This window comes from Sceloporus occidentalis, unplaced genomic scaffold (genome assembly GCF_023333645.1).
Source record: "Sceloporus occidentalis isolate IW3139 unplaced genomic scaffold, rSceOcc1.0.p SCAF_2, whole genome shotgun sequence".
NCBI lineage: Eukaryota > Metazoa > Chordata > Lepidosauria > Squamata > Phrynosomatidae > Sceloporus > Sceloporus occidentalis.
The window spans coordinates 242882314-242909852 of NW_028316982.1; the positions used below are offsets into that span (position 1 = coordinate 242882314).

Below are 27539 nucleotides of genomic sequence, written 5' to 3' on the forward strand. Positions count from 1 at the left end.
GGAAAAAATACGGTCAAGAAATAATTGTGCCCAGAGACTTTTCTTCCGTGAATCAATGATAAAAAATCCGAAATGTCTTTATTTTAAGTGAGGAACTTAATAAAATGGCTGTATATTCACTATGAGAAATTATACCATACTCACTTTTATAGGCAAAATTTTGAAGCATGCAAGATGTTAAACAGACTGAAGTAGATTACAATAATGTCGATTAATCTATTGATTTTATAGAAAAAATTGGATATACTTACACAAAATGGAAGGAAATTTGTGAATGTAGTGGCACAGTGAGCAGTATTAGGAGAGTTCAAGTCTTCTGTACAAAGCTCAGGCACTGAGGTGAGATGTGGCCCATTCCCTTTTTCCCAGATATATAGTGCAATCTTTCAAAATATAATGTAAAATATACAGAAAACATCAGTTAGCATTTAAATATGTTCCAATTATAAAGACATGCAAGTACAACAGAAATAGCTTGAATATGAATATTGCAGGCTCCAATAGAATTAGGAAACAAACAAAACAGGAGCCTTACACCGTAACTAGTCATGGAATAAACAGAAGAATTTGTCTTTGCAGCACTGTGGGCAGGACCTGGGGCCTGGGGATAAGGAGGCCGCCTTGAGGGTCCATGACAGGGCGGAAGAACTAACTGCACATGTGAGGCTGAGGTTGATGCAGAAAGAATGAACGAAACTTTAATAAGGTAGTAATTCCACACTGGAAACGAAACAAAACCAAGCCAGTGTTCAGGTCCAAGTTACATCACTGGAACACTCAGTTTTCAATCTCAACAATAATATGCTGCAGGGCTCTTGTCTTTGCCCTTCCTCACCTCTTGCCTGGGTCTACTTGAACGCCTTTTCAGCATATTCCAACTTAGCCTTCTCTTTCTCTAGCGGGCGCGGGCCGTGTTCCCAACACTCCCCCTTTGTGTCCCACCAAGATCCTTCGAGGTTGTGGGGGCCTTGGGCTATGCGTCCCAGCCCCGGGTTGCAAGGCTCGCCATCAAGGACCCCTTCCCAACTACTAGGCGCACTGTTTGGTGAGGCCCTACACAGAGGTGCCCATAGGACGCTTGTAGGCTAATGGGGCAGCCTGACTGGAGAGGAGTTCTGGTTACCTGCTCTTTCCCTTTCCCGACCGCCTCACCATGTCCCCTTCTTCTGCGTAGTCTTCCCTCTCCCGAACGCCTTGCCCTTTTTCCTTATATGGACCTCCAGCTCCTCCTCCCTTTCGGGTGTGGTCGCATCCCCCACCTGTGCTTCCACCTGTGTCTGTATTCCTCCTTCCCCTGTCTGCCCCACATCCCCAGGGTCCTCCCGCCTATCTACCTCTTCTCTCGCCCACTCACCCGAACCTCCTTCTCCACTCTTCTACAAGCATCTTATATCCTTGCAAGGTATTTTTTGGTTGGACTAGTCCAAAAGAATTAGACCAAGCTGCTCTTTTGATGTGCAAAAAAATTCCCAAAACTGAACCTGAGATTATGTTAATAATTCCATATATATATATGCATACAGTACACTACTAACAAACCACTTGTTCTTCTGTCTGTAAATCCGTAAATACACTTCTAGTGATGAGAAAATTCCCCTATGGTTACCAAAAAATAATTTTCCATGAGCCTTCCATGAAAGGTGGTGGTGGTGGTGGGGCTCCAATTTCTGCACATTTTTCTAAGAAAACTAAAAATAATTAAACTAGTAAAACACCTTCTAGAGTAGAGGGAAGTTGCTTTTCAAATTCTCCTAATTTGGCCCCATCCCTAATTTTTTCATATAAGCCTAAAAATGTATATACCTAATGTATATGATGATACATAAGACTGCACATATGTTCAGTGACTATTGTTTATTCCCAAGTGTGGAAGAGCAAAACACACACTGAAAACAAGTTTAGTTACAGCTTGACAAAAACAGATGGCTGGAAAGGTTAGTAAATGTTCACACAGCTGTGCAGGCACGTACTGTCACTCCTCCCTGTAGCTACTGTTAAATTTTGAATATATCTATTCCTGGATAATTTCCTGGATTCTTGGAAATTAAGTGGTTAAAAAAGTGCCTGAGATATATTTTAAAACCATCTTTACTTTGATAACAGGGGCACCTTGCATGGATATTTAGTTGAGAGATTTGAGGAGGAGCCTGGCTCACCACCAACGTCAGTTAAAGAGATATAAGCAGGTAGAGAACAGCTGCAGTGCCCTACAACAGATGTGCCCTGTTTGATTTCATGCCTTAGATTGCAGGAAACTATACATAACTTGCAGCAAATGTAAGCTCATTGATCTGCTGGATGAGAAGGCATAACAGCTTGAAGTCTGCGTATCCATTCTTAAATTCATCAGAAAAGATGGTAACGCAGAGAAGACTCTCTTAGAACAGCATGAGGGGATGCTTCTAGAGATGGTAAGATTATGAATTGAGAGGTATGTGACCAAGGCAAGGAGAACTGTCAAGATCTATGCTGTGTCTGGGGAGTTACCATCGATACTAGGCACAACCCCAAGGACAAGTGATTTTGGGGCAGCAGTATAGTGCACCCATGCCATACGCGGGGACACTATACGGAGCTTTCAGCATAAGTGGAAGCTGCATGGGGAGAAAAACTATGGCAGCTGTGCCGCCGCGTGCACGCTCCCCATTGTTTCCAATGGGATGCAAGCATACGTGGATTTCCCCTTACGCGGGGGGATCCGGAATGGATCCCCTGCATAAGAGGAGGGCCCACTGTAACAGGCTTCAGAGATCAGGAAGGCAGCAGTGAAAGATTCTGTGGATGTAAGGATACCTGGCATTTCTTAGAAGAGGAGGAAACATGTGGTGGTGTTGGATCTATAATGACAATGAAGCAGCAGTGTGCAGACATGACAGGATACCTAAGGAGGTGTTGCTGTCTTCATTTGACAGGAACCAAAATGTGGCAAAAAGGTTACCAAAACTCATGAAATCCACTGACCACAATCTCATTCTTCTCATTCATATGGAAATAAATGATGCTACCAGATACAGTGACTAGGACCCTCTGGGTAGGAAACCTTAGTTGTGTGGGGACAGGACCATTATTCCTTCTTGCTGGAGGTAAGGGTCCAGGAAAAGTATTAGAAGTGAACAACTTGTCATAAAGATGGTCTCTGAGAAAGATTTGGTTTCTTGGTTCATGATCTGTGCTTTCCTGAAGGACCTCTGCCAAGAGACATCATGGGATGGGAATAATACATTTGCAAACCTTATCAGGAAGATATTTTAGAATGGAACCTGGAGGGGAAGGAGACAATTATTGGAGACAATAGGAATGCTTAGGATACTAGGATTGGGGAACATGCCAACAGGCGTTAGGAACAGTAAGGAGCAAATGACTCATAGTTTGAGATTTCTATACCCACACACAGAGCACAGGAAATAAGCAAAATGAGTGGATACAAGAAGGTAAATATGATTAATAGGTATTAATGTAAACAGTGGATTAGTAATCATTACTGAAATGTAGTAACTGAGGGGTAAAACCCATTTAAAAGGAACAGGCTAAATAGGAAAGGAGCAGGAGTGCATTATATATAAAGATGTGTATATCTCCAAGGAAATCTGTGACTTGAAGTATGCAAGTCTGTTTGAGGACATTTGAGTAAACCTTATAGGAGAAGGAAGCAACAGTGATATCACTGTGGGACTCCTACAGATTTCTAAGTGGACTGAAAAACTGGATGATGCTTTTTTAGATCAGATTATCAAACATTCAAAATGGAAATATATGACAGTAATGAGAGAGTTCAATTATTGTATATACCTGACTACAAGTTGACCTCATGTATAAGTCGAGGGCAGGTTTGGGAGCCAAAATTATGATTTTGCCATGACTCATGGGTAAGTCGAGAGTAAAACCTGGAGGCTCATTCAGCGTGTGTATGGGTGCGCACAGCAAGAGTGACTCTAATTGAGGCTTTCTGCTTCAGCGTTTCAACTTTGGTTTCACTCTTGACTCCCCAGACAGCAGCGGCCAGCGCAGTGGGAGAGGGACTCTGTTTGTTTAACAGCAATCAACCACCCAGGACTCTTTCTGCTTGGCTCAAGAGAAAAAGAAACTCTCTCCCACCCACATGGGGAAATCTGAAAGAGCTGCTGTCACATATTGACTTGTAAATAAATCAATTTGGGATTTTGGGGACAATTCTTGGGCATAGATTTTTAGACTTATAGATGAGTATATACAGTACCCTGGTATTTACTGCAAGCCAAGCTCAGTTAATCATATAAGGTCTAACAAACTCCTCACTTGCCTTGCTGACAATTCCATTTTCCTGAAAATGAAATAAGTCACATGAAAAGCAGCTATTTTGGATTGAATTTCTATCAAAATAGAAGAACTAGCCAAAGAGGTGGAAGTAATGAGGATCTTGGATGGAAGTGACCACATCTTCCTGGAATTTGTAACACAGAAGAAAGGGAAAGCTAAAACATAGTCCACACTGTGGACTAAGAAAACTAATTTCAACAGGCTTAAGAAACAACTGGGTGAGATTCTATGGGCAGATATACTCAAAGGGGGGGGGGGGGTCATGAGGTATGGGGATTTCTTAAAGGTAAGATATTGAAGGCAAGTTGTCAACAATTCCAATGAGAAAGAAAAGTGGGAAATATCCAAAGAAATTACAGTATCGGCATACTGAGACTTAAAAGGGGCCATGGAAGATAGGGCAAATCACCCAGAAGAGCAAAAACAAGTAGCTAATATATGTAGGTAGGAGTGAGAAAGTTCTGAATGAGTTCAGACTTGTAAGAACTGTTAAAAATAACACCAAATGAGGTTTTGGTTATGTTCTGCAAGAGGAAGAACAAAGAAAACATAGACTCAATGCATGAATAAGCTGGAGAAATGCTAATGGGTGACAGAGAGAAGACAAAACTGCTGAACAAATACTTTACCTCTGCCTACTCTCAAATGGAAAAGAATGTCAAATCTGGTGAAACAAGAATGAATGAAGTAATGAGAGGGCTACAGCCCAAGATAGGTAAAGAGGTGGTAAAGGAACATCTAGCAACTTAGAATCATAAAACAGCCCAAGATAGGTAAAGAGGTAGTAGAGGAACATCTAGCTACTTAGAATCATAAAAACACAGCTGGAAGAGACCCCAAGAGCCATCCAGTCCAATCCCCTGCTGTGCAGGAACTCACAAGCAAAGCACCCCCGACAGATGGCCATTCAGCCTCTGTTTAAAGACTTCCAAAGAAAGAGACTCCACCACTCTCCAAAGGAGTGTGTTCCACTGTCAAAATGTGCTTACTGTCAGGAAGTTTCTCCGAATGACGAAGTCCCCAGAACCTGAAGGAACTTGCAAATCTAATTTCAAATCCTCTATATATAATTTACTAAGAATTCCTGAAGCATAGATAAGGACTCTGAGAACTGGAAACAGACAAATGTTATCCCTATTTTTAAAGAGGGAGGAAAGAGAAACCAGACAACTAGTATAATATCAATACTATGAAATGTCCCAGAACACATCATTAAATAGTTGCGATCAGGGATAAAATAATTCAGTAATTACAAAGAGCCAGCATGAGTTTTCCAAAAACAATTCATGACAGAGCAAAGTTATCTCTCATTTTATTGAGTTATGAGTTTGCTTGTACAACAATGCTGTGGACACAGTGTATCTTATTTTCAGTAAAACTATCTCCATGACAAGCTAGTAAAATGTGGGCTATATTATGCTACTGTTAGATATAATTATACTTGATTGACAGATTGTAATCAAAGAGTTCTCACCAAGTATTCCTTGTCATCCTGAAGAAAAGTGACAAGTGAGGTGCCACAGGGATCTGTCCCGGGCCTGTTGTTCAACATCTTTATACTTGGATGAAAGTAGAGGGGACACTCATCAAATTTGCAAATGACACCAAACTAGAAGAGGTATCTTACACCTCAGAAGATAGAATCAGAATTCAAGAAGATGCTCACAAATTAGAGGAAAATTAATCACAAAATTAATTTTAACAGAGATAAAATGTAAGGTTCTATGTTTAGGCAGGAAAAGCCAGATATACAAAATAAAGAATGTATGACACTTGGCTTGACAGTAGTACAAGTAAAAAATATCTAAGGTCTTAGCAGATCACAAGCTATACATGAATCCACAGTATGATGCTGCAGCAAAAGAAACACTAATGTAATTCAGGGTGCATCAAGAGGAGTATAGTATCCAGGTCACGGCATCTAGAAGCAGCAGTACCATTCCATTATTCTTAAGTCAGACCTCATCTGGAACACTGTCTTCAGTTCCGAACACCACAGCTTAAGGAGGATATCAACAAACTTGAACATGTTCAGAGAGGGTGACAAAGAGGCAAAACAGTCAGCCCCTAAGGGGTGGCTTGAAGCTGCCTCTGAGAAAACTGGATTGGTGCAACTGCATGCCACAGCCCCAAACTGGCTTTCTGCCAGCCCCCCCAAAGAGGCAAAACGCTGCTACTTTTTGAGCCAAGAAAAAACTGGCTTTTTCTGCTCAACTGCAGCTTTATGGCACTCTCATGGCATGTAAATGCCACGACGCTGGAGCACACTGATGCTAGCTACTGTGTGGGCAGCCAGACAGCATGAAGCTAGATTCCAGGCTTCTTGGGGGCATTCGGCATGCCAGCTCTAAGATGGTAGAGGATCTGTGAAATAAGCCCTATGAAGAATGGCTGAGTTAAATTTAAGGCCCGTTACAGACCGTCCAAAACGGGCAGTCTCGGACCGCTGCCGGTGGCAGCGCGGAGGAGTCGCAGCAGCCAAACCACGCGACTCCTCCGTGCTGCAAAGGAGCGCGATGCAACCCGGAAGAGATGCCGCAAGTGCGCACTCGCGGCATCACTTCCGGGCCGCAACGTGCGGACGCAGAGCGTCCGTTATGTCAAAATGGCGGTGGCCGTGTGGAACGGCCTCCGCCATTTGTTACGTAACAGGGTAAGGGGCGTCTGGAAGAGACACCCCTTTTTCAAAATGGGACATGCTAAGGACGTCCCTTATGGCGGTATGTAACGCGCTTAAGTTTGAGAAGAAAAAAACTGAGATGTTATAAAGTAACTCGTTCTCAAATACAGTAAGAGCTGTCACATGTAAAATGGAACATGCTTGTTTTAAGGACCTGAACTAACGGATTATAACTACAAGAAATTATTCTGGCAAAACATCAGAAGGAACTTACTGACAGCAGTTGCTGTTTAACAGTGGAATGAACAACCTCAGGTGATGGTCAATTCTACCTTTACTGGAAGCATTTAGGCAGAGGTTAGCTGGCTATTACTAAAGAATGTTTTAAGCTGTGGATTGCTTCATTGGCAAGGAGTTGAACTAGATGGTTCTCAGGGTCATACAAAAGTTGCAATCAAGTCATCATTACAGCTGAGTACTTTAATTATGAGTGTAACTAATCTTGGAGAATAACAAAGTGTTCAATATTAGTTTCTAAAACAATTTGGCTGCTTACTTCACGAGATATATGCCAAATGACATTGCTCTACAGAGGTCTTTTAACTTTCAAACTGTAACTTAATTTTCACCTTGAACAACAAGAAGTAGTTTGACATTTCACAGAGCTTATAAAATGTACGGCTTCTTAAGGGTTAGAAGCCAAGAGGAGTACATCATTTCAGGATTTTTACTGAAAACTAAGTAACATGGGAACAGAAACTGTGAAAGGATTAACTGTAAAGAAATCCACAATAAGCTCAGCATGTCTCATGAAAAGAAAAAAAATTAATACACCTGAAAGATGGATTGTAACAGAATACAGTTAAAAATGAATCATATTCCACCTGGAAAGGCACAGCACTGAATGTGCTTGAGAGAGACAGGAAAGAAATAATGACCTGAGGCATCCGATGCTTTTGAGCTCACAGGAACAAATTACAATTCCCTTCACTTTCAATAATACCTAGTATTACCATAAATTGACAAAGGAAATGGAAAAGAAGGTGGCTACCTTTAAATGTATATCTCATTATTAATAAATATGGCTCATACTGTGCAAGTATGGATTTCCAACTGCCACTAGAAATCCCTTTGTCCCCAATCTGAACATTATTAAAGCAGATAAACTAGGAACATCTTATACAAGTAAGGTTTGCCCAATTTTAGACATACATTTCTGACTAACAATGAAAAACCCTGACATCCATGCTGAATTTTAGGGAACTGAAGACAGAATTTGCACTGTCCCAGATCCATCTAACTGTTATTATGAGGCAGAATTCTGATGTGTTGAGTTTCTGAAGAAGAGAAGTTCAATGTCCCACATTTACACCTTTAAAAACACAACAAGGCTGTCTTGAAGTATACAAAACAATACCTTTGACCTGCTGTGGAATTACTTCAAGCACAGCTTGGAAAAATTACTTTTTTGAACAAAGACTTCCAGAATCCTATAGACAACATGCCCACTGGCCATGCTACTGGTGGATTCTGGAAGTTGTAGTCCAAATTGTAATTCTTCTAAGCTCTGGTAATACCCTTTCAGTAAATATATGCCTCCTCTCTTCCCTGTTCTGATAAATGGATTTGAATATCCTATTCCCCACCACCACTCCCTTCCCCTTTTATGTCGTGTCTTTTTAGATTGTAAGCCTGAGGGCAGGAAACCATCTGACTAAAGGATTGTATGTACAGCGCTGTGTAAATTTACAGCGCTTTATAAATAAAGGTTAATAATAATAATAATAATAATAATAATAATAATAATACAGTGAAAGCTATTTAGATTCTGGTGCAGTTTATATGAAGTTGGGAGCATTAAAACTAGTTACAATGTTTCCTAAATGCATTTTCATAATGCAAATGGAACCTACAACAAAAACATTAGCAGTGTGGAGTGCCTCAGAATTCCAACCAACTACCAACCATAAGCTTTTTCAAAATATCTTCCTCACATCTGTCATCATCTGGTGGAAACTGAGCATGTTCAGCTTTCATAAGGCCATTTTCAGTTTTCTCCAGCATTTTTTTCTATTTAAAATATTTCTCTCTTTTTGTGTATGGATTCTATCATTTTGGCTATACATAAATTGACAGAGAACAACTTTGTAATCAGTGCTTATGATGATACTAACCCTTCATTTAAAATATATTAAGTAATGTATAAAGGGAGCAACTACTGCAATAAGCTCTTTCTATTCAATGGTACAAGCAGTGGTGAGAATACAAGTTTCCCAGAGTAACAGAAAAAACTTACCTCATATTTCAAATCTATTGTGAAATCTGATTTTAAAGGTTCATTTTTCAGTCTCTTTGCAAGCCTGTACAAAAAAAAATCATATAAATACAGAAGTTTTTCTATATGCTATTATACATGTGGAAATAAAATCGAGGGAGTTTTAATATCAAGAGGTCATACTGCTACCTAGTAGCATAATTATTATCATTTAATTATTATTATAGGCACAACGTATAAATTTACAACGTTTGGATTACTGAGATTATTGCCTCCTTAACATTTTCTCTGGCAACCCACTTTAATGGTTTACTGGGGAACTATGTGCTATGAAATAGGACAAGTACTACAATGCAGACAACTCAATCCTACAGTGAATATGACTAAACGTTCTCTCAAAATGTGAGTACATTATTATGTTTACTGTGTGGAAGTATTTGAGACAAAGTGCTCATCTCCACTGCTGCACCATCCTGCAGAGCTTTTCTAGGTGATGAATAGATTGTTTTAATATGATATGGATGGATTTGGTGGAATTTCCAGGAGCTTGCTATGACAAGTCTGCAAATCATTTTAAGAATCATAGAATCATAGAGTTGGAAGAGACCCCATGGGCCATCCAGTCCAACCCCCTGCCATGCAGGAAATCCAAGTCAAAGCATCCCCGACAGATGGCCATCCAGCCTCCGTTTGAAGACCTCCAAAGGAGGGAGACTCCACTACAGTCCGAGGGAGTGTATTCCACTGTCGAACAGCCCTTACTGTCAGGAAGTTTCTACTAATGTTGAAGTGAAATCTCTTTTCCTGCAGCTTGCATCCATTGCTCCGGGTCCTAGTCTCTGGAGCAGCAGAAAACAAGCTTGCTCCCTCCTCAATATGACATCCCTTCAAATATTTAAACAGGGCTATCATATCACCTCTTAACCTTCTTTTCTCCAGGCTAAATATCCCCAGCTCCCTAAGGCATCCCTCATAGGGCATGGTTTCCAGACCTTTCACCATTTTAATCACCCTCCTTTGGACACGCTCCAGTTTCTCAATGTCCTTTTTGAATTGTGGTGCCTAGAACTGGACACAATATTCCAGGTGGGGCCTGACCAGAGAAGAATATAGTGGCACTATTACTTCCCTTGATCTAGACACTATACTTCTATTGATGCAGCCTAAAATCGCATTGGCCTTGTTAGCTGCCGCATTGCACTGTTGACTCATGTTCAATTTGTGGTCTACTTGGACTCCTAGATCCCTTTCACATGTTGTCTCCTTAAGCCAGGTGTCCCCAATCTTATATCTGTGCATTTCATTTTTTCGCCCTAAGTGCAGTACCTTACATTTCTCCCTGTTGAAGTTCATTTTGTTAGCTGTGGCCCAGCTTTCTAGTCTATTCAGGTCATTTTGAATTTTGATTCTGTCCTGTGGGGTATTAGCTGCTCCTCCTAATTTGGTGTCATCTGCAAATTTGATAAGTATGCCCCCAATTCTGTCATCCAAGTCATTGATAAAGATTATTATTATTATTAACCTTTATTTATGAAGCGCTGTAAATTTACACATTTATGGTGTCTAGATTCAGTAGTGAACAGCAGTGTGGTATAATGATTGAGAATTAGGCTATGACTCTGGAAATCAAAGTTCATATTCCAGCTCAGCCATGGAACCCCTTTTTGGTGACCTTTGGCAAGTCACACTCTCTCAGCCTCTTTCAGCCCCAGAGGATGGCAATGGCAATGGCAACCCCCTCTGAAGAAACTTGCCCTCGCTTCTCTATATCTTTAATCTCTCTCTCTCTCTCTCTCTCTCTCTGGGTTCCTTCCCTTTGGTCTTTAAACATGCTTTAGTTTCTCCTATTCTGAAAAAACCTTCTCTTGACTCCTCTTCTTTGTCTAGCCATCGTCAGATTTGTCTCCTTCCTTTTCTTTCTAAGGTTTTGGAACGGGTTGTTTATTCTCACTGCCTTGAGTTACTTGAAGCCAACTCCATTCTCAGTGTCTTTCAGTCTGGTTTCCGCCCACGGCATTCTACAGAGACGGCTCTCACTAAGATCTCGGATTATTGTTTATGGGCCAAGGCTAATGGCCTTTACTCTGTTCTTATTCTTCTTGATTTGTAGCTTTTGACACTGTTGATCACTGTTTTCTAGCTGATATACTTTCTGACCTCGGGTTCTCAAGACTCTGTTCTTGACTGGTTTCGATCTTATTTGTCAGACAGATCTTTTGCAGTGGTCACGGGTGGTCTGACGTCGTCCTCTGTTCCCCTATCTGTTGGAGTTCCCCAGGACTCTGTTCTGGGTCCCCTTCTGTTTTCTCTCTACACACTGTCCCTAGGAAAACTCATTAGTTCTTTTGACTTTTCCTATCATTTGTATGCTGATGACACTCAGCTGTATCTTTCCACCCCTGACCTTTCCTCGAGTCTTGAACAGCAAGTTTCATCTTGTCTTACAGCTGTCTCTCAGTGGATGCGGCATCGATGCTTGAAGCTCAGTATGTCCAAAATGGAGCTTCTTGTTTTTCCACCTAAGTCTACTCTTTCCGTTTCTGTTGATGACATTTCTATTCGACCAGTCCAACAAACCCATAGTCTTGGTTTTATTTTTGATTCTTCTCTGTCGTGTATCCCCCAGATCCAGACCACAGCTAAGGCATGTAGATTCTATTTATACAATATTGCCAAAAATCCGACCATATCTCTCTGCCTCTAGTGCCAAGATTCTGGTCCATGCCCTTGTGGTATCACAACTTGATTTCTGTAACATCCTTCTGGCTGGGTTTCCTTTTCCTTACCTCTGTCGTTTAATTTCTGTCCAGCATTCAGCTGCAAGCATTATTACATTCGTCCACTGCTCCGAACATATCTCTCCTTTGTTGTCATCTCTTCACTGGCTCCCCCTCCCTTTCCGTATTCAGTATAAATTCCTGTTGTTAATTTTTAAAACCCTCCATGGGCTATCCCCTCCTTCTTATCAGATCTTCGCTCTCCTCACCTTCCCGCTCGGGCCCTCCGTTCTGATAGTCAAGGTCTGCTTTCTCAGCCCAGGATTTTCTCTGCCCCGTCCTGGATTCGTCCCTTTTCACTTTCTGCCCCTCAATCCCGGAACCTCCTTCCCCCACGAGCAAGGGTCATCACTTCTTTAACTAGTTTCAAAACTGAGTTGAAGACTATCCTGTTCAGAGAAGCGTTCCCAGACATTGCATGACTATTATTTGCTGTTTGACATTTGTAATTTGTTGCCTGTTTTACTGAGCCCTTTCCTGTATTGTTATGTATTATTTATATGTATTATGCTACTATTTCTTAGATTGTATGCCATGGACAGGTTTACTCGTATCTGTTTTATTGTTTGTATGTACAACGCTTACAGCGCTATATCAATAAAGCATAATAATAATAATAATAATAATGAAAACCCCATGACAGAGGTCACCTTAGGATCATCATAAGTCAGAAATGACTTGAAGGCACACACATCAGTGGGCTAGATGAGAACCAATAAAGTTGAATATCAACAACAGATTGAGGCCTAAGGAATATGTGGTTATGATTTGGAACTGCATATAAAGCCAGTTCAAGGAAAGATTTTTCCTCTGAAAAAGCAAAAACACACCTTGGTGGTACACTTTGAACCAGTTTTGCCAGTTCAAGTCCAGGCAATCTCAGTGGTTCACAGTGCTTTTACTCATTTCAATTGTTTTCCCTAGCTATAACCATTCCTAGACGGGCACAATCTGGTTACAGAAGCTTACTATGCTCCAGTATTCTCTCAACTGAATTACTGTAATACTTTGTATATAAGACTATCTTAACAATGAATTCAAAGCGTCATCTACTGCAGATTATGGAAATTGGTAGAAATATAACTGATTTAGCCATGTGCAATCACATTACACTGTCAACAAGATTCTAGACTTGCTGCCAATTCACTTCAAAAACTAATTCATAGTTCTGGTACTTTCCTTTAAAGACATAAATGGCAAAGGATCCAAATATCCCTGTGTACATTTACAGCGCTTTATAAATAAAGGTTAATAATAATAATAATAAAATATGTTACCTTTAACAAATTTAGAAAAAGCTAAAACAAAATGGAATTCTTACTTTTTTACAAGTGGAATACTTAATGCCCAACCAGCAGCAAAGTCTGGAAATTTAAAAACAGTAGGATTTTCTGCAAAGGCATAGTGGTGAATTATGGTAGATTCATCATCATGTAGTGCTTTACCTAAAAATAATTCCTGCAGGAGAAAATAGATATAAAGATGTGTTGCATATATTTCAACAAAGCCGGGGTGTCAAGCATATATGGCCCCAAAGACTTTTTATCTCCTTCAAACATCCTCTATAGTCCAAAGAATCCCAGAAGGCTCTGTGTTGTGCATGCAAGTGTACTTGTATATATTGACAAAAGTCAAACATAACTATGGTCAGATTTCTGCTAGGAACATATGCACATATAAGTGTCCTTTAGCAATAGCAAGAGCAAGTACATTTCTATACTACTTAGCAGTGCACTTTAGCACTCCCTAAACAGTTCACAATGTGTAAGCTAATTGCCCCCAACAAGCTGGGTACTCATTTTAGCATCCTTGGTAGAATGCCAAGATGAGTTGACCGTGAGCTCCTGGCTGGTACTGAACTCACAACACTCTGGTTCGTGAGTGAGTGGCTGCAGTACAGGCATTTAACCACTGCACCACTGGGGCTCCTACAGGTATAGATATCCTTTTTGTAACACTATGAGGATCGGTATGCCCTTCCTCCGCCCCACTCTGGACTTACAGCCTCGACAGACCAGCAATAAATGCAGGCCTCAGGGCAGAGTGGGGACGTGGCGTCCACACAATGCACAGCCCAATGCTGCCCTGACACCACCATCATGCTGTGTGGCCTACCACACGGTGGGCGGCATCATGGTGTTCCTTTGGTGCTGCATCCAGATGATGCAGTGCCAAAAGGAGCGCCAGAAGGTGCCACCACTACAGCAAAGGAGCCCCTTCTGTGGCGCAAAAAGGAGCCACTTTCGGTGCTGAAAGGGGCAGTCTGTTCAGCCCCTTAGTTAGTTAGTTTATAAGCTATCTTTCTCCCAGAGTGATACCTAAGGCAGCTTACAGAAGGAAATACATTTAAATCCACCAGTACACCTTAAAAGCAATTAAAATAGTAACAATACAAACAATATAAAATTATTTAAAAACATACAAGAGTAAATAATAAACAAAATGCAAACTTCAATAAAAAAAAGACTGGCACAGTTACATATTAAAAGCCAGCTTTTAAAAAAGGGGGGGTTTGCCTGTCAGCAAAAGAAATGATTAGCTTCCCATGAAAGGGACTTCCAGAGGCTGGGAGCAGCAACTAAGAAGCTCTCTCTTGTGTTCTCTTCAAGCAAGCCTGTGATGGTGGCTGGATTGAGAGAAATCCTTCCCTCAAAGATTCTAGAGTTCTTACAGGTTTGTATGAGCAGGTACAGTCTTTCAGATATCCTGGACCTAAGCCATATAGGGCTTTATAGGTCATGGCCAGCGCTTTTTTCTTTTTTAAAAAAATGTGCCTGGAAACTAACCAGTAGCCAGTGAAACTGTTTCAACAAGGGAGTTATATGTTCCCTCTAGCTGGTCCCAGTTACCATTCTGGCTGCCATGTTTTAAATCTGATGAAGTTTCCAAAGGCAATCCCACACAGAGTGCATTACAGTAGTCCAAAGGGAATGTAATCAAGGCATTTGTCACTATAACCAAAATGGATGGCTCAAGGAACAGTTGCAGCTGGGGCACTAGTTTTACCTGTGCAAATACACTCCTGGCCACTGCTGAAACCTGAGCATCCAGGATCAGAGTTGAATCCAGGAGACCACCCAAGCTGTGATCCTGAGAGTTCAGGGGCACTGTAACTCCCATTCACCATAGGCAACATTTCTATTCTACGATCTGCCTTTTGACTGACCAGAAGAACCTGTGTCTTGTCAGGATTATGTTTTAATTTGTTTGCCCTCATCCAGTCCATTACTGACTGAAGACATTGGTTCAGTACCAAGACAGCTTCCTTAGAATCAGAAGGGAAGGAGAGATAAGTGATGGATGTCATCAGCATACTGATGATACCACACCCCAAAAGTCTGGATAACCTCTCCAAGCAGTTTCATAAAGATTTTAAGCAGACAAAACATAACCAAATGTGAAGCTAGATTGAACTGGATCTAGATAATCCATCTCATCCTGGATCTGGGAGACCACTATATGCTCCAGAACTTTGCTCAGGAGTATTACAGAATGGCCAAAGGGATTAGTAATAGCCTTTGTTTTTTCTGTTTGTCATTTTCCTTCCATTTCCGCTAAACTCCTTTCCTTCCTCCTTTCCTTTTTTTCTCCATTCCTATCTCAACAAATTCTTTAAATCCTACAACAATAAGCTAAATTTGTCAGAAAAAGGAAAACATGGATGGTTGGTATGGCAGGAAAAAAATCTGTCACAGAAGGGAAGGGGTCCTAACGGTGAAAAATAATGTGAACTCTTGCCTTGTTGGGTTGGCATGAAGAGATACACCCAATTGTAGTGGATTGCTCTTCTGTGCTATCATGAGAATTATGTATGCATTTACTTAGGAAGTGTTCATTAACTGGCCACACACAAGCCTTCAATGATGGATAGACCAGCATTAAAACTGATGTTCAAATGTATTTTGACAGTCATTAGTCTTCATCTACTTGCCAGCAATGCAAATGTGAATAAGGAACTGTGAACTAGTCTACTGCTTGTTCATAAAATTAATGAGGGAATATAGCACAGTCTGCTACTTGTTCATGCATTTAATAGCTGTTAGCAGAAATTAATAGAAATATATTTACATGAAAGGGCCAGCATGGTGTAGTGATCTGAACGTTGGCCTACAACTCTGGAGACCAGGGTTCGATTCCCCACTTGACAATGAAACACAACTGGGTGAACCTGGGCAAGTCTCAGCTGCATAGGAAGGCAATGGCAAACATCCTCTGAACAAATCTTGTCAAGAAAACCCCATGATAGGTTTGCCTTAGGGTCACTATAAGTCGGAAATGATTTGAAGGCACACACTGACAACAACAACATGTTTACATGAACAAAAGTGATAATTGCTAATCCACTCAGAAACAATGTTTTGTCTCACAAATGCATGCGTGTTCTCTCAAGCTGTTGGGGCTGCTTTGTTGTTTCTTGGTATTGTGGTCAGAGGAGTGGTATATTGTGCAAATATCTACAAACATCATACCTTTCCAAATACATTATGATACCTTCAGAGGATTCTACACATCTAACTAGGCAGGTATGATTGTTTCCAAATAAGGTTTCTTCTATATTCTGATCTTTATAATGCTTTTCAATCAGTCTTTTCAATGACTAGATTTAAACTAATCATCATCATCATCATCATCATAAAATTTATATCCCGCCTCTCTACAAAATGCAATCGGGGCAGCTTACAAAGTTAAAATATACAGCCCGAAGTCTCAACCCACCCCCCTTAGAATAGAATTAAAACAATGTGGAATTTAAAACAAAGCACACTTTAAAACAATTCACTAAACTGTGGTGAAGTCAGAGGTCAGCAATTAGATTTTCCTTCTGATGGCCAGGGGAGTATTCAGGAAAGGAAACTAACAATCTGTAAATTCCTAGATGTAAATATGAGTGTTTTTATTTTTATTTTAAGGATCTTATTAAGAACTCAAAAATTCTACAGACATCCCTAACATGTTAAATATACAAAAAATGCCCAAGCATGCATTAATTGGGGCAAATATAAATCAAAACAAAAACTCACCCCTAAAATGATGAGTAGCATTATGTAGCAACTGAATATTAGTTTAAAAATGATGGTACATCAATGCTATTCCAACAGTACACAAATAGTTTCTATTCATAGTATTTCTGAGAGGACCTTGAACATTTAGGTAACCTGAAGAGATAAGACTCTTATGATGCTGAAACTAAACAAAAGCTGTAATGTAATAAAGATTCCTTGACATCTTTATACATAACTACGAACTACCTTGACCTTTCAGGGTTTTTTATATTCAGCAAGACATTCTTTATGTTTATAGCATTGTATAAATCTATGTTTCCTTTCAGTGGCTGAATACTTCAAAATGTAATTTACACATAAATACCCAATTATTATTTTAAAATTCACCTTAGACTTGTCATATCTTCTAAGTGTTTTCAATAGTTTTACAATGTGTATTCTTGTATCTTCTTCACAGAAAAAAACCCATGAGGAGTTTCTGCTGTATGTAACAGAAAACCTAACAGAAGAAAGAGTTGAGGTTTAAAATTCCAGTTAGAAATGAACCACATTTTCCATGATATCTGAACTTGAGCAATGCTTAATCCATTGCTTTTGAATAGCAGCAACAACAATACTTATTTCTTACCTGTCTCTCCCCATGGATCAAGGTGGGGAACAACAACAATTAACAGGTAAACAACATCAGTTAAAGCACATCAGTTTAAAAGGACAAATAAGATATATACTTATTAAAACAATCCAAATTTAAAGCCCATCATTTAAAATTCACAATTTAAAAATCACCTGGATAAGCCTGCCGGAAGAGATCCGGCAGGTCATTTCACAGTCTAGGCTAGGGGTAGGCTGAAGAAAAAGTCCTCTGGCTGACAGTTGCCAGCCTAGTCCTGGCTGACTGGAGTAAATGTCTACCAGATGGCATCAGTCTAAACAACTCAAGATCTGAAAGCATAGTTTGATACTGGTTTATTCCCACAAACATATATACAAACCAAGTATGGATGCAACAAAGAAATGTAACTTGTTTAGAATCAGAAGAAAGGCTTCTAATCTCAAAGACTCAAAAGGGGGGAAAAAAGAGGAAACAATCCAATGTATTTTGTAACCATGGCCAAATCTGTCTCCAAAATGCACTTTGCATATTACAAAGATATGGTAATACAGCATGTGCAAGTCTGTTCTGTATTGTCTGTGGGGCGAAGCAGACACCATGATCAGGCCTGGACTGCATGACCACATGGACTGCTCCCAAAGCAGGCCACCACAGCAAGTCCCAAATGGCGCTGGCCAGGAGTCAGTTTAAACCAACGTCTTTTTGATCTGGTCCTTTGGACTAGAGCGCAGCTTTGGCACGGCTTCCAGCCACTTTGAGGGCGTGTGTCATCCAAATATCATGCCCCAAAGCAACTGGAAGCTGCTTCTTCTGGCCTGTGTGTTTCAGGTCTTTGTCTACTTCCTTGTGGAGTCCTACAAAAATTACAAGGAATCCAAACACATTTCGTGGGCAGTCAGAGAATTACATGCTGCAGGATTCAGGCAAAGTAGTAAAAGAAAACGCAATTTATTATAAAGAGTTCAATAACAACATAGCCCTAATTATTGGGTAAGGACATAATGGGGTCGAAATTAGATTAATCCAGGGTGTTTCCTGATACTTTCTGGAAGCATCTCATAATTCAAGACAATCCATTTCAAGATTAGGGGAGTTTACCCATTATGTTATTAATAAAGATTACTCAGAAAATATGAAGTCAAAGGCTTTCATGGCTGGCATCCATAGTTTTTTGTGGGTTTTTCGGGCTATGTGGCCATGTTCTAGAAGATTTTCTTCCTGACGTTTCGCCAGCATCTGTGGCTGGCATCTTCAGCGAATGCTTGCCTGGAAAGGACTTGGGTATATATAATGTGTGACCTGGAAAGGCAGGAGGTCACACATTATATATACCCACTTTTTCCAGGCAAGCATTCTCTGAAGATGCCAGCCACAGATGCTGGCGAAACGTCAGGAAGAAAATCTTCTAGAACATGGCCACATATCCCGAAAAACCCACAAAAAACTATTCAGAAAATAGTCAGCCAGGTAAATAAAATGACCTACACTTCCTTCTTCATAAACAGCTGCTATCCATGCATTAGGTCTACAATATAAATGATATTTATTTTATTTTGACCATTAGTTTCTTCCTTCATTGTTTACACTGCCTCCCCCTGCCCCTGGTTTATTATCTTCCCCATACCCTGTGATGTTCTAATTATCGTATCAAGCAAGTGTTCAACCATAGGTCACTTTGGGTAGCTGATATGAACAGAAAAATCAGACAAAATACTTTAAATTTAAAAATCAAATCCCTTGAGATGGGAAGAATATACAGTAGGCCCTTGGTATTCACTGGAGTTTGGTTCCAGGACCCCCCGTGCATAACAAAATCCATGAATGCTCAAGTCCCATTAAATACAATGGCATAGTGAAATGGTGTCCCTTAGATAAAGTGGCAAAATCAAGGTTTTCTATTTGGGTTTTTACTTTTTTGAAATATTTTCAAGTCATGGATGCTTTCATTCATAGATAACAAATAGATGGATAACAAACATATGGATACAGAGGGCCAATTGTACTATGTCTGTGCCAGCTTAAACAAATATTGAGATTATTCATATTCACATACAATAATATTTGAGATCTACCAAAGCTAGTGCTGGACAAATAGTCCTTTTTGCTAGTTTCACTGTAGATTACATTGCTCAGTATTCTATGTCAGCTAATTAGTTAAGTATAGTTAAGCATCTTTGACTATGTAACCTCTTCTGGCCCAACCCACCCAGCCTGACAGTAACCATTTCATTGTTGGAGAGGCGGGATAGAAATAATAATAATAATAATAATAATAATAATAATAATAATGCCATTGTATTCACCTGTGCAGAATGAACCATTTTCTTCAAATGCAGCTGTTACCCAATAAAGCAGGCTGATGTGGGGTGGGGTGGTGGCGGCATTTACAATCATGACAATGGTGTCATAATTAAGACTAAGTAATAATCATGAATAATAATAATAATAATAATAATAATAATACGTTTTATTTATAGACCGCTATTCCGCAATGATCATAGCGGTGTACAGTAAAAATTGAATACAATACAAATACAAGGTGACAAAGGAGGGAGAAGTCTCGTCCTTCAGGCAGTCCCTGATGTTGCTGGGTCTGCCTGATCGCTCCCTCTGAGGCCGAGATGACAGTTGAGGAGGGAGGGGCCTCTTCCTTCAGGCAGTCCGTGATGGAGCTGGGTCTGCCTGATGGCTCCCTCTGAGGCCGAGATGACAGTTGAGGAGGGAGGGGCCTCTTCCTTCAGGCAGTCCCTGATGTTGCTGGATTTACTCATCTGTAACTGTTTCATATTCATGATTGCTACTTACGGTGCCACTACTGCCACGATCTTAACCCCACACACCCCTTTACTGGACATCAGTTGCATAGGGAGGTGGAGGTCTATTCTGCCACCAGTCAGACCATGGGTGAATTATATGTCCATCAGATTTTCCAGGGGGGGAGCCTCAGGACAGAAGAGGTCACTTAGTTCAGCACTTAACAAAGGGGTGAAACAGATGGGCCTGTAGGTGTGGACTCTGGCCGCTCTGGCTGCAATTGCACCAGGACCGTGACAACCACACAGCCCAATACCAAAGCGGGATGCCACCGTGTCACAACCCAGCACAACCAGGAGCTGGGTTATCTTCATCCCTGTTTGCGGCAGTGCCAGACTCCTTGTGGTGCTGCGAGAGCAGCTTCCGGCAGTTTTGGTGGTGTGCATCGCTTGAACATCACGTCCCCAAAGTGTCCAGAAGCTGCCTTATTTGGCCCATGTGTTCCAGGCCTAAAGCCCAAGCAGCTGATACAGAATACTGACCTTTGATTCTATCCATTACGCACATTTCAACTGGCCCAGTCTGCTGCCTCAAAATTCATACTCAACTTTCATACTTACTCGTGCATTAAGGGAAGAATTGTCCATGCACCCTCATTGTCCATCTGATGAATAAGCAGAACTGTGGGCAACTCCTTTAAGAAAAAGATTTTTATGATTCACATATTAATAAAATAACATTAGAAAATTCTGTTGTTAAAACGACAGATCATGTTTATTTCAACTTTTTCTACAAAATGTTCTTTGTCGTCATTTGTTTTTGAAGAACTCTTTTTCATAAAACAGTTTAAATTACCAAAATCATATTTTGTAATAGAAAACTTTCACAATGATCATATTTTCAAATGCAATTTAAAATTTCAATTTAATTCAATCTAAAATAAACTGATACCTAGCATCAACAGTATGGGCACAAAATTCAAAAGGTATCTAAAATGGAAAATACAAGTTCCAACTATTTATCCCAAAGGACTAATACATTTCTGAACTGTTTAGGTCTGTCAAGGTGGGTATGAGGTACTTGGATTAAGGTCATTCAGTTAGGTTGCTCTTTTAATCTACAGTTTAAATGATCAGAGACAGCCCAAATGCTATCCATGTACGCTTACTGAAAACTGCAATAAAATCTTCAAAATGGATATAAATCAAACAGGTAAAAAAAACCCACTATTTTTACAACCTATTAGCACCACATAATAATAGCATTACATTATATTGTTTTGCAGGAAAAGTCTACTTAACAAACAGGGGCCGGTTACAAACCAGCACTTGGGACGTCCACAGGACATCCCATTTTAAAAAAGGGGCGTCTCTTCTAGACGCCCCTGGGTCTAATACGGACTCTGTCCATACAATATGGCGCCAGCCGTTCCACACAGCCGGCGCCATCTTTACGTATCGGACGCTGTGCGTCCGAACATGTCGCAGCACCTGTGATGTCGCGAATGCGCCCCTGGCGCCTCACGACATCACAGAGGCGCCGCAGAAAGAAGCTCCATTTTGGAGCTTCTTTTTTGCTCCGTAAGTGTGGCTGTGACAGCTCCCTTACGGAGCAAACGGCGGCGGCGGCAGACCACCTCAAAGCAGCGGTCTATAACCCGCCAGGGAGACACAATTTTGATGCTGTCAAGAGCTGCATATCTCTTTAAGCTGGGTAAAGTACACTTCTTCTCTCATCTGCTCTATCTTGAACACTAGAATAAGGCAGTGGCGTTCCCACACTGATGTCACCCAATGTGGGGAGCAGGACTTCTGGGGGGGACTTCTGGCTGGGATTTGGGTGCGGGGCTTCCAGGGACAGCACACGCTCTCTCTCCTCGAGTCAGCCTGTTTTTTTCCTGATGTTCTCTTGGCAAAATTTGTTCACAGGGGGCATGACACTGTCTATTGCTAAGATTGAGAGAGTGTGATTTGTCCAAGGTCATCCAGTGTATATCCATAGCTGAGCTAAGATTCAGACCAAGCTCTAAGAATCCTAGTCCAACACTTAAACTACTACATTATGCTGAAACTGGATAACACAAATTTAACAAATAAACCAAGATAGGCTGATTAACAGTATCAGCCAAATAAAATACTGTTCCAGTTATGTCTCATCTATTTAACTCACTATACAATCAGTAAATTCCAATTTAGCATTTACATACTGTAGGCCCCTGTTGAACAGCAATTTATCAAAAATGTAAATTCTATTTATTTTGTTTTTAATGAAACAATGATTTCCTTCCCCACAAGTTTTACTTAACAGAAATGCTGAGACAAATGCATTACTGGCAGTTTCCATGTTGGGAATACCTTTAATTAAACTGTCATATACTTCTCTTTTCCACTGCTACTTAACTCAAAAATTTGTAATTTTTTTTCTTTCCTTTATACCCTTGAGTACATACACATAACTGAAGTCATTTAGTGATGTGAGCCCTAGTTAGAGAAGGCTAATCTATTAAGTAGTTTTGGACAAGTTCTCATTTTTTTTCATTGTTGTTTCCATTCTGGTTTTGTATAAGACTGGCTTTTATTAAGCTATTACTATACACAGCTTTTAAACCATGATTACACCAGGAAAGAAGTGACTTTGGCAATACGTATTGCACAATGCCAACACTGACCCATAGCTGCTCTGTCCCCAGCCTGTCCCTTTCCACTGATGGGAAACCCCGTCAATTACTTGTCAAGCACTCAAGTCTTCAAGTGTGGAACATCATTGCTGGGGCAGTTGCGTGATTGCCAGTGACATGGTGTGTCCCCTCCTCCCTCTGTCCCCCAACTCCCTCATTTTCCCCAAGTACCCTGATTATCTTTATTTACTGGTAATAAACAGAAAAAATTCAAATGTGGTAGCAGAGCTCCGGAATTAAATGAAAAAATTGGAAAGTTTTAAGAGAACTTAAAGGCATGCGAGATAGGGCATAAGACACAAAGGTGGGGTTAAAGGAGAGTCACAAAGAGAGCATGGGGGTAGCAGCCCCAGTTGCATGACTGAGAAGTGCCGTGATGACTTCTGTACTAGCAGGTTTTTTTACTAGTGTGTCTGCTGTGAGAACAGGGGTCATGTGGTAAAGTTCTTAGTCTTACACAGTTAATGTATTTTCAGGTGCATTTTTTCCATAAATTAGAAATATGTGTGTTGTATATATGTGTGCATTTTCAAATATACCACTTTTCAAACATGCAAATATTTATTTACTTTTTCAACTGAGTAAAGCATTTTTTGTACATTTCCTTTTTTTTGTACTCAGCGTTTCAAATATTTAGCCAGCATTTTTTTTTTTTATGTGAACAGCATCACTAACTTCAGGAAATCATGGCTTTTTGACATTTAACTGTGTTTCAATTTGTATTCATATGTGGGAGGTATAAATTTGGAAAATTCACAATGAAATGTGAAATAAAGAAATTTATCATTGATTCTTGAAGATCCTGAAGATGCATGCCATAGTAACTTTTGTTGGTCATTCAGTTTTCACACTACTATTTCTGTTTTTAAAATTAAAATATCAAATTCATATAAACCAATATTATAAAATATAATCTGCCATTTTTAATTCCTTGAACACTCATGGTTATTATGGACCATATTTTATCTTACAGCTGCAACCCACTTCCCCATAACAATATACTTCCCATCAGACATAGTTAAACAAAGCCAAATTCTTCTAACATTTTTTTCTGATAGGTATTATACTTCCCTGGATTTCCCTCCAGAAAAGAAGGCTGCTTGAGATAATAATCTGATTATATAATAAATCTGAGTTGTTCTTGAGCACACATGCATACAAAATCTACTATAATTAGTTCAGTTAAAAATTCTTCTTTAAACCCACAAACCAAGCAGAAAATGGTTAGGCAAACCTCACACACCTTTTATTAGTCTGATTGATTATATAATCACTAAAGAGAGGGAATAAGCCCATGGATGAAGAGAGGTAGATGATGAGGCGTGATTTTATATCGTGGTTGGCAAGTCTAGTATGTGGAATTTCCTTTTTTGTTCTTGTTTGTTTGCTTGTTTCTTAAAAACCTGTGCTTTATAGCCAGCAACAAAGACTTTGCTGGTCATTCCCAGCTACATGTTACACGCAAGCATCTGTACTTGGGCACTAGTTTTATTATTTTTTAAATTAATTCCTCATTTGTGAATTTGACTTGTATGCTAAGTCTTCAGAGAAAATATATTTCATGTTGCTTTTTTTAAAAAAAAAAAAAAATCAGTAGGAAGTCATGTTTTAGGCAAGATTGCCTTTGCCCATTCTTGTTCTCATTACCAACTAGGTGAGTGAACAGTTCTGAAGTACAGCTTTCATTGTAAACTAAGGGTTGGTACAGATGGGCACTTTGTGTCGGCCTGGGCTAGAATGAGGGGTTACACGTTCAGCAACGCTACCACACACCCTGGCCATATGGGGCATGTGATGATGACGTCCATGCAGCGCAGCGCCCAAACAGCATTGCGCCACATGGACGTAATCATTGCACGTGGCCGTGCCAATGGTGCCTCGTGTGCAGCCTAAAAATAACCCACCAAGAGTGGGTTCTTTTTAGGCCTCCCAGAGACATTTGGTTGCCACGATCTCCATCTGGGACAGAAAGGGATGGCGATCTGTCCAGCCCCTCAGAAATCTTCTAAGAATGATAAGAAAGTATTTAACTATCCAGGAAGAAATGCAGGTAAAATTAGTAACCAAATTAAGTATAAGTTGTTGAAACAATTCCAGAAATGTTATTACAATTGTTCCAGTGGTTTATAAATAATTCTTTTAATTGGCACGAATTGTATTTGCAACCCTTAATGGCAACTGGCTGCATGTTAATTTCTGATGTAAATATTTTATATCATGTGAGTAACTTTACTTTTATGAAAATACTGCATTTTGTTAAACAGCAAAATTCTGGGGCTGTACAGACCATCTCAAAGGGGTGGGTCTGTGCCGCCTCTTTTTGTGCTGGACTGGGGCCAGGGCACCTTCACCGGCAGCCCTGTTGCCCCAATCCGATGTTTTTCCGAGCCTCGGAGAAGCGGCAAAATGCCGCTTCTCCGTGGCCTGGAAAAGGAGTGTCCTTGGTTTGGTTGCCGCACCAACGATGCATGCGCCCAAAAGGAGCTCTGAAACGGAGCTCCTTTTCGCGCCGCTGGTAAGGTGGCATAAGCGTCCTCCAGTGGCGCGGTGGCATGTCCTATGCGACACACTGTTTGGACGCATTGCACAGAACACGTCATGGATGTGCGCCCCATGTGGGCAGGGCCACGCAATCATGGTGGCGCCCACACGCGCTAGGGTTCAGGAGCATGTTGTTACTGTGCGCTCCTGAACCCTAGTATCGGTGGCAGTATGCTGCTTTGTGTCCATGTGTACCAGGCCTCTGTAATTGAAACAGCATTTTAAACTACAGTATGAGAATCGTTCATATGTAGAAAAGACAAAATTCCATGAAAAATAATTTTAGATATGCATTCCATATCCAAAACTGCACAAACAGAAATTCATGTAGTCCTTCCAACTATATCCTGAATTTTAAATGAAGAGCATAATTATCTGCATGCTACCAAACTGATTGCACAGCCTGCAGCAAACAGTAAGTAGTATGTGGAATTTGTGGCAATCTAATCATTTTATATTCTCACTCACTGGCTTTAATCCAGTGATAGCCTGAGCATCGCAAAATACTGTAAGAGAATTAGTCCAACATTCCAAAGTTGAGCGTTATAAGCCTAGGTAGTTTCACAATTGTACTACTTTGACAATTTATAAATTTCCTATTCAAAATGATTAAAACACAATAGTTTGAAGTTGCAAATATTTTAGTGTAAGGCATTAATGTGTTCAGCTTGAAATTTCACATGATTCCTTCAACACTCCTTTTATTTTTGTGTAAAATTTCCCTTTAATTGTTTCACTATGGGATGATATTCAGCTATATTTCTCCAATGCAGCTGAATCAAGAGAGCCCATGCACAATTTATGTTAGTGCCTGAATGTACGGGTGCGTTGGATGAGGACTAATACAATAAAGCTGGAAGTTGGGGGCAATGATGTGAGTATCTCCTTAGTCCAGGAATTAGGGCAAGTACAATCTCTGTATACAAAATGTACTCAAAGGAAGAGCTTGGAGTATGAAGGTTGTCCTTGATCCACCACTGTCAATAGAGGCCCAAGTGATTTCTCTGACTTGGAATGCTAACTACTATCCAAATACACCTGTTCTTGGAAAGCAACAGCCTGACTACCATGACTACTATTGGTAGCCTCAAGACTGCATTATTGTATTATATTTTGGTTTGGGTTGGCCCTTAAAGTTATAGTGGAACATGCAGCAAGTATACAGTGGCTAGGTTACTCACTGGCCCATGGGGGAAACAAGTACATCTATACATATTACACCTGTGCTAAGGATCTATAATGGTTTTCAGTGTATTACTGAGCCACAGTTAAATATATATATATATATTGCATATTATACATATTAGCATATACATCCCTATGCAAACTAAGATCAGATTACAACAAGGAATATCTGTCATGTTGTCCAACGCAATGCCAATGACTACAGATTTCTGTCTGAAAGCAATAAGAAAAGAAGTATTCTCTGTGTTGGCATCCGCGTTAGGCAATGACCAATATACATAGTATGCATTTAATCAAGTGTTTTAAGAGCTTATTACCATTTCAGCTTGGTTAAACTGTTTAGAACTCTCTTATGTTTTAAATGTTTTTTTAAAAAAAATCTTTGTTTTAAGTAACCTACAGAAAAATGTAAAGGGTTCATATAAACACTTATTATTATTATTATTAACCTTTATTTATGAAGCGCTGTAAATTTACACAGCGCTGTACATGCAATCTTTTTAGTTAGACGGTTCCCTGCCCTCGGGCTTACAATCTAAAAAGACATGACACAGAAGGAGAAGGGAGTGGTGGAGGGAGAGGGTAAGAGGTCCAGCAGTTCCTCTCTGCCTCCGAGGCCTGGACCAAGGCAGATGGACTGGAGGGAGGGCTTGGCTTCAAAATGGAAGGTTAATCTTCATCCAGGGAAAATATATACTCTCAAGTAGGATAATACAAATACAATACATAGCAATACAGGAAATGGTTTGATAAACAGGCAATAAAAGAACATCAGATGGTAAGCGACAATTATGCAAT

At 40.2% G+C, this 27539-nt stretch overlaps 1 protein-coding gene across 2 annotated transcripts in view; it reads right to left on the reverse strand.

The window, feature by feature from the left end:
- Nucleotides 1–27539, reverse strand: part of B3GLCT (beta 3-glucosyltransferase) — a 119700-nt gene that overhangs the window by 53285 nt on the left and 38876 nt on the right. For both annotated transcript variants that reach the window (XM_089512537.1, XM_089512538.1), the window contains 5 exons: nt 20959–21032; nt 17359–17470; nt 13290–13426; nt 9213–9276; nt 252–383 (listed from right to left, as the gene is read on the reverse strand). In XM_089512537.1, the coding sequence (XP_089368663.1) occupies nt 252–383; nt 9213–9276; nt 13290–13426; nt 17359–17470; nt 20959–21032 (519 nt within the window). The remainder of the gene's footprint in view (nt 1–251; nt 384–9212; nt 9277–13289; nt 13427–17358; nt 17471–20958; nt 21033–27539) is intronic.